Below are 15,468 nucleotides of genomic sequence, written 5' to 3'. Positions count from 1 at the left end.
AAAAGTACAGTGTTGCTAACTATAGGTGTCCTAAGTATTTAAGAAAAGTTTCATTTGCATTTAAAACCCTGCAGTACAGGTAGAGATCAAATATTACCAAACATGCAATTTTCATATGAAATGTTATGATGTTACTTATGTATATTTCATAGCTCGCTACGGCGCCCAAGGCAAAGGAGGAAAGGGCAATCCTGAAGAATAAAATCCCTATAGATAGATGGATGGAGGTCTTCATTGAATTGTTTAAAGCAGTGGTTCTTAATCTTTTGACTTCTGTGGATCCCTGCTGAATCATTACTGTAATCCAGTGACCCCGATTCAGTTACAATTAGAAACCGGGGAACCTCAAAGGCTATGCAATTTGGATGATTTGAACCTCAAAACAATACGCAAAAATACAGGAACACATCAAACAAGTGCTCAAATATTGAAATATTGTGTTTTAATTCACTATGAAATAAATGTAGAACGTTTGCACATTTTAAATTGTGCTTATTTTTTGTACTGTATTCATTTTAATATTTAATTTTGTAAACCAGTCACAGGCTCTGAATAGTCCTTGTGGACCCCCAGGGATCCTCAGACCACAGGTTAAGAATCCCTGGTTTCTCCTCACTCAAGTGTTGAGCATGGCGTCGCTGCACGAGAGGGAGTCTCCATTGAAGTGCAGGGTTAATCTGTGATGAAGAAAAGCCCTGCTGGGGTTGTCTTTGGTTATACTGGAGTGGAGTGTTGCAGCAGCTGATGTGAATTTGTAGTAGGGGTTGCATCCGCTCTGATATGCAGGAGCTGGGAACTCTCCAGTGGGGATCGGTGTAGAACACCACAGAGGTGCACATGACTGACTCTCCTGCTCCTTCAATCTGCAGTGCCAGTTTGCGATAAAGGATGTACCTGCGGAGACCTTGTACGACGTTCTGCACGACATCGAGTATCGCAAGAAGTGGGACATCAGCATGATCGAGACCAGAGATATTGCCCGCATCAGCGCCAACGCAGACGTGGGCTACTACTCCTGTGAGTACCATTGAGGGCAGTGGCAGCTCCGGTCAATGCCAGGACTCTCAGAAGCTCAGCAGAGCTCTCTTCCCCTCTCCCAACCTTAGTGCTTGCCTCAGATCTCAAGGCAATGATATTCAAAAGTGTACGGCTGCTCATGGGAATGTTTTGATTCAATTTCAGTTCTCCTTTTGAATTGAATTTTTTTCTGTTTAGGGAAATGTCCGAAACCCTTGAAGAATCGAGATGTGGTGACCCTGCGGTCCTGGCTGGTCCTGAGCAAGCACTATATGATAATCAACTTCTCGGTCAAGCACCCGGTGAGTATCTTTTCAGCCGAGGGAAGGGACCGCAGGGTGAGAGTGAGGGACAGATAGACTGGACAGGCTGGACCTGTCCACATGAAGAGCAGTGTGGTTCAAACCAACATTTATACTAGCCTTTGCGACAAAGTGACTCTGGCGTAGATGCTTCGCCCAGAATGTTTTCTCCACTCATTGGCCACAGGTCTGTAAACCATTGGAGAAGGTCCTCAAAGATTTAGCAGCTGTTTAGAGAACCAACTGAACTAGGTGTGCCCTCAAGCCTCGATGATTATTCAAGACTGCTGAGTCCTCCTATCTTACTTTCTTAACTGCTATTTCATTCTCAAACATGTCCAAGATTAAACCGAAATGTGTCTCAGTATTCTGGCCCCTCCATGGTGGTCCTACCTTGGATCATTTTACCGCTTCCGGTAGACATTGTCAATATTTCCCTTCACCGCTTAGCTTTATAGTCCATTAGATTAATCCTTTTAAGTTTTATTTTTTTGTGCTACAAATTGGCAAGATGTTAGATGGGCTTGAATCTGGCAACGCAGAAGTTTGCAAAAGAAGAAATAATTGTCCATGTGGCTCTCAGGGCCTCGTGCTCTCCTCTGGGTTAGACTTTCGTTTACACTCTAATAGAAATGCTGTGAAGTTCAGTCTTCAGCTCTTAAAACTAAAGTCTTCTGCTGAACCTCCTGGATGGAAGTGAGTTGCTTCTGCCTGATGCGCAGAAAGCTGTGCTAAGGTTTGTGCACTTGGTCTTCAGCTGTGGGAGTAGGTCTCCTACCACCCCTCACCCACTTTCCGGCCATATCACGCTTCCTGCGGACAGGTAAGGGGGGGGGTATGTCATCCTTCACTGGCCTTGGCTAAGACCCAGTGGGAAGGCTATATCCTACTGCAGACATGAGGCTCTCCATCCAGGAACTGTCCAGCGCCAAGACAGCTAGTGACTGTGGAATAGTGTTAGTGTTCAGCACCTTTTTGTAACATCTCCTGTGAGAGAAGGGACTACCATGCGGGAGCAGAGAGTGGGCCAAGACACAAGTTTGATGACAGAAAGGGGGCAGGGCACAGGACAGATGAGCAGGAAAACTGATCCAGCAAACATTGATTGAGATACGTCTGAAGCACAAGATGAGTGAAACTGAGATGGTAGGTGGTGAATTTAGCACGTAGCAGATGAGAGAGGTGGTGACCTCAGAACAGAGCAGATGGGGGAGGCTGTAACACCTGGAACAAAACAACCTCCTGGACACCTCTCGATCCGGATTCAGGGCAACCACAGCACAATCAGCCCTGATCGCAGCCACCGATGACATCCGGGCCCTCCTGGACATGGCGAAATGGCAGCCCTCATCCTCCTGGACCTGTCGGCCACCTTCGACACAGTCTGCCATCAAATCTTGATCAACAGACTCCACCACATTGAAATAGTTACCTCGTTGGAAGAACCTAGAGAATCAGTCTCCCACTGTTCAACTCTAAACCCAAGAAGATCATCTGCGGCATCCCCCCCAAGGATCATCCCTCAGCCCCACTCTCTTCAACATACCCCCCCTCCCCCCCCCCCCCCTGGCTAGCACTGTCAGAACACACGATTCAGCATAATCTCCTACGCCAACGACACCCAGCTCATTATTATGCTGTCAGAAGAACCCCCCCAGAGCAAATGTCCACAGATGTTTGATGAACGTCGCTGACTGAATGAAGGACTTCTGTCTGAAGGTCAACATAGACCAGATGGAAGTCCTCCTCTTTGGGACCAGCACCTCCATGGAACGAAGCACGGTGGCCTGCTGAACTCAGCCCATCCCCTGCCCGCAACCTCTGTATAATCTTGGACAACAAGCTTTTCATGCAGAAACAGGTAAACATTTTCTCATCCGCCTGCTTCCAAACTCTACACATGCTCCACCAGATCTTCATGTGGTTCTCAGTCAACACCAGAAGGACCGTCACGCAGGCTAGACTACGGGAGCACTCATTATGTAGGAATCCCTGCACGCTTCTTGAAGATCCTACAGACCATACAAAACACAGCGGCCACTCATCCTCAACCTTCCTAGACATACCCCCATCACACCCTACCTTAAGAAGGTACACTGGCTCCCGATCCTGAAGAGATGCCAGTTCAAGTTGTTGACCCACGCGTACAAAGCCCTATACAACTAAGGACCAGCTTACATCAACTAACCAGACACCTGTGATCCGCCTTCCTCTTCCTCATAGATTTCCCCTGAAGCAACAGCGTAGGCTGCTCCTTTTCACATTAGAGGACCACCCCTTTGCCCCAGCAGTTTAGGAACGGAGTCAAAACCTGGCTGTGTGAATGAATATTCACCACGGAGAAAGCAGCTACTCCAGCGCCTTGAGCCCTCATGGGCGATTTGGCACTCTTTAAAAATACCTGATTGATTAATTGACCTTAGCACATAGACGATGAGGGAGGCGGTGACCTTAGCGCTTAGCTAATGGGGGAGGTGGTGACCTTAACCTATAGATGATGAGAGAGGTGGTGACCTTAGCCTATAGATGATGAGAGGTGGTGACCTTAGCCTATAGTTGATGATTGAGGCGGTGACCTTAGCCTATAGCTGATGGGGAGGCGGTGACCTTAGCATAGCTGATGGGGAGGCGGTGACCTTAGCATATAGCTGATGGGGAGGCGGTGACCTTAGCATATAGCTGATGGGGAGGCGGTGACCTTAGCATATAGCTGATGGGGAGGCGGTGACCTTAGCATATAGCTGATGGGGAGGCGGTGACCTTAGCATATAGCTGATGGGGAGGCGGTGACCTTAGCATATAGCTGATGGGGAGGCGGTGACCTCAGCCTGTAGCTGACGAGGGAGGCGGTGACCTCAGCCTGTAGCTGACGAGGGAGGCGGTGACCTCAGCCTGTAGCTGACGAGGGAGGCGGTGACCTCAGCCTGTAGCTGACGAGGGAGGCGGTGACCTCAGCCTGTAGCTGACGAGGGAGGCGGTGACCTCAGCCTGTAGCTGATGAGCGGCATCCTTGAATCCGTGTTCCACGGTATTAGCGCTGATAGAAGTAGAGACCAAAAGACATGTGCACGGGTCTTACACGCCACATTACGCTGCGTCTTACGATTTCTGTCCGGACTGTTGGACGAGGTGAGACAATGCGTCTCTGATACTTTACCCTTCCCGTGAATTGAGAGCGGAATTATCCCAAGTCGTGCCTGCTGCAAGTAGCCTACATACATATATTCTTAGGACCACAGACTAGAATCACTTTGGGATTCTTCATGTGAATTCTCCGAAGGCAATTCTACCTTGGAGATTGTTCATTCCACCCTGAGGCGGAATCTTTGCCTGTGTAGTTTCCAGTTATAATTTGAGGTTTGGAACCAGTGATCACAGAATCCCTGCCTCGGCAAATATATGCCTCAGTAATACGATTTGCTGGCACACGAAACATTGGACCGTTGGAATTAATTTGGTCTCTACTTCTATCAGCGCTAATACAGTCTACTACACTTCTAATCCAAACATCTGGATAGCTTTTGCATCGGTTCAGATCAATTGAAGTCTCATTTATATTTTGCCCTGAGGAAGCTCCCAGTGAGGGAGAGAAACGCATTGGCTGATCTTTTGATGCAATTGATCTTTATTCATTCAAGTTCTTTTGGATAAAAAAAGTTATTTTCATACACCTTTTGCCTCTCTGGACTTTTTAAATTGTGCACCCCCAGCAGTATTAAGAAGTATCTTGTTATATGGAGCACAGTGACGTCACCCAGCAGCTGACGTAGGGGTTGTTTGCACGATTGCTTTGATATAATATTGGAATTGGGACTGAGGTGCGGAACCAAAGGCCTGCTGCTGCTTTTCCCCACATTTCTTATAATCTATACAATTGATCATGTATGTCCTGACTTAGAGGTCCAAGGTCCTGGCTTGGTGTGAGATGAGCAGTGCCCATTGAGGTTAGTCGCATTGTGCATTGAGTGCAGATGGCATTGACTGTGCATGTGCGGACGTAGAGGTCCTTGGTCATGGCAGGGGGTGTGGGATGAGCAGCGCCCATTGAGGTCAGGCTCACATTGTGCATTGACTTTCAGCTGTGAGGAGGGTACAGCAGCTTAACTCAATGCGTCCTTTTTGACTCCATAGGACTACCCTCCCCGGAGGGATCGTGTTCGTGCCGTCTCCCTCCTGGCCGGCTATCTCATCACCTCAACCGGTCCCAACAGCTGCATTCTGACATACTTGGCTCAGGTGGATCCCAAAGGTAAGGCATGAAAAGTGGCTGTCTGCGTCCATGGATTGGCCTTTCTGGTCGGTTGTTTTTGGGGTTTAGGAGGGTGATTATTGTATCTGGTGGTTGTTATTGCCCTCTAGTGTCAGTGCCACACAGACACCCTTCATGTTGAACAGGAAGCAGGCACCTCTGTGATGAGGACTGCTCCTCAGGGTTGACCTGGGTGAAGGCTTATCTTGCTCATCAAAGACCTGACAAAGGAGCACGGTCTTCATCCTCACCGTGGTCATTCTGAATTAAAGGGCAGGGGGAGTGCGGTGCCTCCGACCAGTCTCACAGGAGGACTAAACACTGGTGCAGATGGTAGGGAGACTTTTTTATGCGGTTGGCATCTAATCTCCTGTGGTGGGTGAACAATATGCTTTGTGCACTTGGGGAGTAACTCAATGGCACAATTTGTTAAAGGGTGTGTGCCTCGTATTGGTGTGTAGTGAGACGGCATCTCCAACGTCAGAAATGAAATGCTATGCATCAGCATCGTGTGTAGAGTGAGTTGTTCTGAGAAGGTTCCCCGAACTTTAGAACATCACGGATCATGCGCCAGGGAGTGTGCTACATAGCCAAGTGCTTCCATGAAATGAATGCAACTTTGGAGATGTGGAGACCTTTCAAGTGGGTTCCTGTTTCCAACTTGTTTCCAGCAAGCCCTTTGGGCTCTGTAGCGATGATGTTGGTACATCAGGGCTTCGTAGATGTGTTCTAAGAGCCCAACGCCCACTGAAGCACACCTCGGTCCCTCGTTCGACAGCGAGCCATTGCCGGGTTTGCTAGGATTGGTGGTAAAACCTGCTGCTGACCACCAAGTAGCTGATTGTTCTCAGATTGTATTTACAATTGAGCAGTAGGGGAACTAGGGGGTGCGGGGGGAGGGAGGGTGGGTGGGTGGGTGTGTATGTGTGTGTGTGTGTGTGTCTGTCTGCCAACGGAGGGGAGAAGAGGTGTTAAAGTATGTTCATCAGAAAAATAAACCATTCTGGCGATATGGCCGGAAATGATCATGTCTTGAACTTCTGTGCTGGGGATAACTGGCTTGATCGGACAATAGAAGGTAGAGTTGGACGAAACAACAACTCTTGCAAGGTTTTTTTATTGCAAATATTTATAATTTGAGAGAGGCGTTAGCGGTGATATCTAGAGATCTGGAGAAAGATGTCTACAAAGGAGGGGTTCTTGTTGTAGGAGAAAACGGAGGGAGAGTCAGGATTGGAAAGGTGTATGAATTCAATCTAAGGCTCAGATTATGTTTGAGGAAACTGGAATAAAAACTATTCCGGAAACAGTAATGAAGCTATTCAGGCGACTGGCTTCACTGTCTGTGGACTTGTCAAGTTTCATTTGGGCGTAGTGAACAATCTGATGTTTGAAGACTCGTTCGGCAATCAAGGTCTGTGAGAAGTTGGCCTGGTATATGATTTCCACTAATTAAAGTGGGCACCTTGCACCAGTCCAAACAACCCTTATGGTGATTTAAGAGGACCTTAGGACGCTATCCAAGTGGTAGCTATGGAGATCAGCCGTCTGGCTTAGTCTTGAAGGAATGTTAAGCAGTTCGTTTTACCAGAATGCAACCTTATTGTATCGGTTAAATGAAAGAACCACACAGTAGTTATAATAAAGTGTTTATTATTAAAACACTCTATATACCTCATAGTATCTGCTACACGCAGATGAACACAAAGCACACAATACTGCAGTATAGAAACAATCGAAAGTAGCAGTAATACACAGTGGGCTCCAGGAGGAGACCAAACCATATACTAAAATAGTGGTATAAGAACCACGACTCGAGTCAAGACCGTGTCTAGAAGATGTAGAATCACTGGGACCCCAAGGAACCACCCTAGGTGAGTAAGTAGCGGGACAAGAGTAGTGTGGGAACACAACTGCGTTTGCCGTACAATTCTATGGGAGAGTCGCAGTTGCAGTTTTAAAGTTTTAGGAACTTTCCCAGTGGATTACGAGGAAGCCCTTTGAATCATATAAGGTTGAAGAGCCACCCCACCCATGGATACTGTAGTACCAGAGTTACCTATCCCAAGGAAACCGGGTGCATAGGGCCGAAGTGGTGTCGGAAACCGCCTGTCGATCTCAATGGAGGACTTAAAGGGAATGCCACTGTGGGAAAGAAGAAAAGTGTCAGTTGAATCCAAAGGTGGATTCGGGATGAAGGGTACCTGAAAGCAGATGGGACAGCGTTTGGGTCACTCAGGAGTGACCAGGGGCTCGTAGATGAATGCCCACTGTCTGGTGCTTCGGATGCATTGAGGGGGTTCTTGACTCTGCAGCCACCGGGACCAGGAGACTTTGAGGATGACCAACAGCTGGATTCGAGCTGTCCCACGAAGGTTGTAGAGCGCTGAGGGGTCGATGTCCGGCTGGAGCACCAACAAGCCTTTGCAGCATTAACCCATGAAGATGGTCAAGAAATGTTACGGTTCAGACCAGCAAGGTCCAGGCAACTCACTACACACAGGGGAGTCGGGGCAAGCCTGGAGCAACCAGGGAAGCCGAAGAAAAGCAGTGATTGTTTTTTTGTTTTTTTTTAAATCTGTTTATTAATTTTCAACCATCAACACATCCAGTAGTTGAGTATTATCAAACAAGCACTACTGTCTCAATTAAAATAGCAATAAGGCCACATGGCATTCAATAATAGTCCATATAAGAGGTCAGGGTAAATAAAAAAACAATTATCCAAGAACAGTCAGGCAATCCAAACCTCCTCCCATTACAAATAATGCAACCTGTTGTAACGTAGAGGTATACTTGCTAAGGAAATATACAATATTAATGCAACTACTCCTCTCTAGGTACAGGACTGTGCAGAGAATCGTATTTACAAATCTTATGGGAGTTCATGACTATATCAGGGAAGGGGGCACACTCACACCTTTCATTCCTTATAATGTCACAGGCGCCTGCAATGTCTCACTCCCTGAGTGCACACTCAGGTCGGACCCAGAGTTCGCCTCGGTAGCCTTAAATTCTGTAACTACGGCTTCCCACGCCTGGGCGGCTTCCAACACCACCTCATTGTGGGACCTCTGGGCCTGTTGTAGGCGAAACACACTCTCACTCCCCGCCCATGTAAGCATTGCGGCCTTCCACCTAGCATAGCTAGGCCCCCCCCAGCAGCCTTCCAATTAATTGTGATTTCCCTTTTGTCCAACACCAGCCCCAGATCTTGGAATTTACTTGTTATTTTGGACTTAGCTGTATGGGGGAACCAGTGCAAAAGGCAAGTACACTTATCCAGTGCAATCTGCCGTTCCGTGACCCTGCTCAGTAATTTCACCACATCCTCCCAGTATGAGCCCAGTTGTGGGCAGTCCCACAACATATGTAGCAGGTCCGCAAGCCTACAACGAGGGCACTGCGCTGTGTCTACGTGAAAGTATTAGTTGATCCTCGCCGGGGTGAGGTAGGCCCTATGCAGTATGAAGTAATGGACCAGTTGAAATCTGGCATTCTTGCTACTCTTCCATGCCCTCTTAACGATCTGTGACCAAGCCGGGTCCGGTATGTCTCTACCCATGTCTGTCGTCCACTGGTCGCGCTTATTTAAACAGGTGACGGCTTTGTAAATACCCGCTGCCATCGCCACATATTGGCACGCCGTGCTTACCGGTGGCTCCGAAAGGCCCTCACCCCAGTACTTGCGCACCGCAGCTGTCAAGGCAGAATGGAGTAAGTAGTGACCGCGTGAAAGCCCGAACCTCTCCTGCAACTCGCTATAGGGCAGCAACGTGCCAGCCTCATACAGGTCGCCCTCTACCTGTAGTCCGAGGGACTCCCACTCCGCAAGGGCCAGCCAGTCCCCCCCCGTGTGGCAGGGCGGTACACATACCCAATGGTATTTCCGGGGCATAGGGGCATCGCACTTTGATCCTACCGAAATAACGCTTCCAGCAGAGTTGTAACATGCGTTCCTCTATAGACAGCGAATTTATGTGCAATTTCTGCTGGAGTATAATAAACAATAGCACATGCCGACGTATCTCCGGTTCATGGTCCCTTTTACGGGCCCCTGAATTTCATCGCCACTGCTTGAGTAAGGACCTGGAACTGTGCGGCCAGATAGTATAATTCGAAGACCGGGACTGCAAGACCACCCTCCTCTCTCGAACGCGTTAGTGTGTCAAGTGCCACTCTCCGCCTGCCACTTCCCCAGATGAAACTACCCACCATGGGCCTGAGCTGTCGAAACAAGGAGGCGGGTATCCACGCCGGCAACATTCTAAAATAATAAAGTAGCCGAGGAAGTGCTACCATTTTTAACAGGGCCACCCGACCTGCTACTGATAGTATGTATGTATGTATGTATGTATGCATGTATGTATGTGTGTTCTTATATAGCGCTCGACTTCCCCTCGGGCATCTCGGCGCTTGCATTGGGAACCCGTCCTGGTTTTTCCCTGTGAGATAACCCGTACTGGGCATCCCCAAGGTGAAAGCCAGGCATCCCGCCGCGGGGGGGGGGGGCATTGTGGAGATTAAGCAAGCTTAATGCCCAGAGCTGCATAGTGTGAACCCGTGCTTAGAGTGGGCACCGAAGCGAGAATTATCGAGTCCGTGGACAATTGGGCTCAAGACCCTGCCGCGTCGGGAATTGAACCCTGGTCCCGGGTCTGACCTCTGCTTCAGGGTATGCCTCCTCTATGCCTCCTCTAACCAGTGAGCCACACTTCTCCACTGTGGCAGTGTCCCCAAGAACTGCATGCTATTCTTGAGGCCTCGCATCGCCCGACTAATATTGCCATCTAGTAGATCTTCCGGGGTATGATAAATATGCGTCCCTAAATAAGGAAGACAGTGAGGTTCCCACATGATTCCCCGCGCCGCTACAGGCCGGCCACACGCTGGATTAACCGGGAAAACACAAGTCTTCGCCCAGTTGACTCTTAAGTCCAGAGATGTCCCCGAACTTATGGAGCAGTGTTCGAGCCCCTTCTAATCTGTTCTCCGCATCTTTTGAACAATAGGAGATCATCTGCATATAACGATATGTTATATGCATACGATATGTTACATGCCGGAGTTGTAAGCCTTGGAATGCCCTCCCCAATCTATCCCTAACAGCCAGTGGCTCTATGGCCAGTGCAAACAGCGGGGAAAGCGGGCACCCCTGTCGCGTGCCTCGGCCCACCGGGTAGGAAGAGGAGACCACCATCCCCACTTTCACTCTTGCGCACGCCGAGGAGTACAATATTTCGGTCCAGCGAACATAACCTTCCCCAAGCCCAAAAGCTCTCATAACGAACAATAAATAGGGCCATTCCAAACTGTCAAACGCTTTTGCAATATCCACAGATAGGATTGCTGCCATTGGGTCCCCATCGTGGTCGTTTCCCAATATTCGTATCAGTCGGCGTACACTGTCCGCAGTATTGCGGGTAGGGATAAAACCCGCCTGATCAGGATGGACCAGACCACCATGTGCGGAAGGAGTCGGGTATACAACACTCGACTCAGAATCTTATAATCCGTGGTGAGCATAGATAGGGGTCGATATGTAGCAGGGTCTGTGTCTTCTCTGGTTTCAGTAGGGGAATGATGATAGCCTCCCTAGTCGAGGCTTGCAATACCCCTAGTTCTCTTGCTTCTTTAAAGATCGATCACAATCTAGGGGCAAGAAGCTCTGCATATGTCGCATCAAACTCTATGGACAGGCCTTCAATTCCCAGGGTTTTGTTTCGCGCCATGTGCTTGATATCGCTTCTAATTTCCGGTAGGGTGATGTCTCGGCCAAGGGAATCAGCTTGTTCTGCCTCCAATGTAGGAAGCTCCAAGTCCTCCAAAAAAGCTCTGACATCCACCTCACCGGTCTGCAGCTTGCTATCATACAGATGTGCGTAAAAATTGCGAAAGTGGGTATTAATCGGACGCTGAGTATATTCCGCTTGGCCTGTCGGGGAGTTCAGCGCCAAGATGGGGGCGCTGCGGGGGATGGGGTCAGCCAACCAAGCCAATAACGTACCCACCTTATCCCTCTCTGCATGCGCCCTAGCTAGGTAAGCCATATGGTGAAAACACCTCAGGCGTTCTACGACTACCGCTACGGCCTCCCTTGACTGCAACACCAAATGCCGGGGCTCAGGGTCAGTCGAGTGCGCCCTCTCCGCTTCCCTAAGTGTCTGTTCGGCGGCAATGATTTCCTGCAACAGCAACCTCCGTACACCCACCCATTTAGTAATACACAAGCCACGGATCACCACTTTAAAGGCATCCCATTCCAGGGCGGTTGTCGTGGCTGTACCCGCATTGTCGGCAAAATAACGTTCTATTCCCGTTTCCAGCTCAGCACGGAAGACTGGGTCCTCCAGCATCTCCGGACGCAATCACCAGGCCGGTACGGCCGGGCACTCCTGGGCCCAGCAGAAGCTTACCAATAGCGGATTATGATCGGATATAGTGCGCGCCAAGTATTCCCTTCGTTTTACTTTAGTAGCCAGGCCGGAGCTACACAGCACCGCGTCAAGGCGCACATGTAAGTTGTGCAATGCTGAGAAGTAGAAATATTCACGTTCATCTGGATGTTGCGCTTGCCATATATCTATTAGTCCCCAACTATCCTGCCACTGGGACCTGACCTTTGAAAGTCTATGAATGGGGGCGCCAGGCAGCGGGGGGTGGGATCTGTCCTTGGCCACATCTGCAATGGAGTTGAAATCTCCCCTCATTATGACCGGGATCGTGAAATAAACTGCCAGTTTTCCAGACATATGAGTGAAAAAGGTTGCCTGCTCTACATTGGGGGCATAGATACTGCAAAGGGTCACGTCCCGCCCGTGAAGGCGTCCCGCAACCACCACATAACGGCCCTCAGGATCAACCATTTGTCAGTCATTTGGAAAGGAACCCCGGCCCTAATCCAGATCAGCGCTCCCCTCGCAAAGGCCGAATAGGTAGTATAATAGAGTTGCCCACGACCTCTACGCTGCAGCGCCATCCCTTTAGCCCTAGTCAGGTGCGTCTCTTGCAGGAATACTATCTGCGCACCCCTACATACCAAGTAGGAGTGGACCTTGTGCCGACGCCGCGACGTATGCAAGCCCCTCACATTCCAAGTCATACATGTAACATCAGGTAATGTCCCATAGTCAATATGTAAAAGCACAATGACCCACTGGTCACGCCAAGACACGCCGGTGAGTGCCATCCCCAAACTGTCTCCCCCCAAAACACGTCCCTCCCTCCCCAGAACAGGCACTAACATAGTGAATCCCATCCAAACTTATCCCAACAAACTCCCCCACAAAATGTCAAGGCGTACTAACTGTTGACCATCCGACGGGGGTGGGTTAGAGCGGAACGAGCAACAACAATCAGCCAGGCCCTCCAGCCCCTTATCAGCAGCCAAGCCCCCAGCTGCGAGAGCGGCACTGCACCCCTATCAATGACTAACAGTTCTACTGGTTGCCAGGTTTCTCGCCCCAGATCCCCAGGAGCCCCGGGCACCCCAGACCCCAGCAGCCCACCCCCAACACCCCAGGAAGTTCGAATCAATAGCTACCACCACAACCGGTCCAGAGTCTTGGAACCACCCTACCTTCAAGGAGCGTCCACCATGTAGTCTGCCGTGCCCGGTGTCACCTTAGGGAGGACCTGTCTGCCAGACTACAACAGTTCCGTTTCGGTCTCATTAGCTTCCTCTCCAGACTTCGCAGCCAGCTCCAGGGAAGACTCCTCCGCTCCAGCGATTACTGCCTGCAGCGCTGCCAGTCGCTCCGCCTCCGTCTGGGACAGTGAAGGGCCCGATCGTCGTCTCCGGGTACGGCGGGTTCTACAAAGCCGTTGCTCCAGCGCCGGCCGCCTCGAGGGCAACCCATCCTCGCCCCTGCCAGCCTTATACTCCTCCAGCCAGGTCCAGGCCTCCTCCGGAGTGCCGCAAAAGTGTGTTTTGCCATCCAGGGCTATCCGTAGCCGAGCCGGGAACATCCGAGAGTATTGCAAGCCCTCGTCGCGTAGTGCCCTTTTGACCGCCAAAAAAGAGGCTCTTGCTCGCTGCACCTCGAGCGTGTAATCTGGAAACAGCGTGACTTTGCTATTGTCCACGGAGTAGGGGCCAGATGTCCTGGCCCTCTGAAGTAGCAGATCCCTGTCTCTGTAGTGGAGAGGACGTGCCACCACCGGTCTAGGTGAGCATCCCGGGTCCGGCGGGCATGCCGGCACCCTATGAGCCCTTTCCAGCGTGTAGAACTGCGACAGGCCTTCCGGCGCAACCACCTCCCGGAACCAGTGCTCCAGATATGCCACCATGTCAGTCCCCTCAATCCGTTCTGGCAAGCCCACCACTCGGACGTTATTCCTCCTATTGCGGCCTTCCGCATCATCCACTCTCTTTTCCAAGGTTTGCAATCGGGCCATTACATCTACCATCTGGGTGTCCAACTTATGCTGTGCAGGCCCCACGTCCTTCAGTGTGAGTTCCGTTTGTCGCACCCTGTCCGACAGTTTAGCATGATCAACCCTCAAGAGCCCTAGGCCCGTCTTCACCTGTGCGATGTCTTGTTGGAGGGCCGTTCTAGTGTCCGTTATATAGCCTGTAGAATCTGGTCCACCTGGTGCTGCTGGAGCAGTCCAGGAGGGTCGTTGTCCGGGTCCCGCGGTCCGCGCTCTCCATCCGCTCCGCGCTGTCAGAGGGGGTCCCCCCACTGCCTTCCCCGGGGTTTCCCCATGCTCAAGGGCCGCCGGCCCGGGCCAGTCCAGGATGCGATCTCCCTCCTCAGGCCCTGGGATAGTCCATTGCACACACCCCTACGGGGGTAAGGGAGTGCCAAGCACCACCGCTATGCACTCAGCTCCTGCGGCAGCGATTCCCCAAAATCAGGCAGGGACTGGCTCGGCAGGGCCACCACAGCGAGTCAAGCCACCCGGGCATACCAACGGCTGTAGGAACACCAACGGCCCTGTTATGGGCAATCCTCTCTGCTCCTGTTCTGTGCCACTCAGCCACGCACAAAAGCCCCTCGCTGAAGCTGCTCACCGCGGAGCAGGAGGCAGTCCGCCCGTGATGCAAGTCTGTCAAGGCGGGGAAGGAGATCTTGTCCTCAGCGCTGGGTCTCCCGTCGAGGTTCCGCCTAACTCACGGCAGGCAACGCACCCTCAACAACTGTATCCCTCCGGCAGCCCCAGTGGCTCAATATTGCAGGGGGTCCGCTGCGCCCCAACCCCTGCAGCGCAGCCTCCTCTGCACGGGACGCAGGGCACGTCTTGCGCCGCCTATGCCCAGAGGAACCGCGGCGTCCTTCCGGTCCCGGGCGTATCTGTGCCCGGGCCGGCCGCACCTCAGTCCGCTGCCCCCCAGATGTTTTCCGCCAAGGAGGGAGCAGAAAGGATCTCAATAGTGAAGAGAAGGGGGGGAGAGGGCGCCCACTATCCTCCGCACCACTCCCACACCCCGAGATCACTCGGCTGCAGTCTGCTGCCCGGCTGCAACCCGGGTCTCCGCCCCCAGCAGGAGGTGAAACTCCGGCACGGCACCAGGTCCAATTCAAAGGACCCGCTGGTCAGCCGCCGGCCGACCCTGCCTCCCAGATCTGCTCACAATGAGGGGCGGTCGTGGGCCGCCGCTGAGATCTTCTAGGCTGCTGGGGGTGGGAGGTGCTCAGACGCTCCGCTCACTCTCCGGCCACCACCATTTTAGACCTCACACCCGTCTCGGGCCCGCAGCAGGGCTCTCTGCCCGCCCCGGGGGACGCCAACCTCCACAACACACCAGGGCAGGCGCCGTCGATGCTCCCCTATGCCGGGGGTTAGTTTGGGGGGGCCACAGCAGTCCCCTGGTCAGGATAATCGGCGGGCTAGCGTGGAGATGCAGGCTCATGCTTCCTCCGCCATCAGCTCTCAAGCCACGCCCCAAGAAAAGCA

At 51.5% G+C, this 15,468-nt stretch overlaps 1 protein-coding gene across 1 annotated transcript in view; it reads left to right on the top strand.

The window, feature by feature from the left end:
• LOC147718365 (START domain-containing protein 10-like) overlaps positions 1-15,468 on the top strand; it is a 114,779-nt gene that overhangs the window by 83,041 nt on the left and 16,270 nt on the right. Inside the window, exons 2-4 of the mRNA XM_086918321.1 lie at positions 870-1,017; positions 1,216-1,319; positions 5,451-5,568. Of these exons, the coding sequence (XP_086774447.1) occupies positions 870-1,017; positions 1,216-1,319; positions 5,451-5,568 (370 nt within the window). The remainder of the gene's footprint in view (positions 1-869; positions 1,018-1,215; positions 1,320-5,450; positions 5,569-15,468) is intronic.

This window comes from Lissotriton vulgaris, chromosome 4_1 (assembly GCF_964263255.1).
Source record: "Lissotriton vulgaris chromosome 4_1, aLisVul1.2, whole genome shotgun sequence".
Lineage (NCBI taxonomy): Eukaryota > Metazoa > Chordata > Amphibia > Caudata > Salamandridae > Lissotriton > Lissotriton vulgaris.
This window is presented reverse-complemented; position numbering and strand designations above follow the sequence as displayed.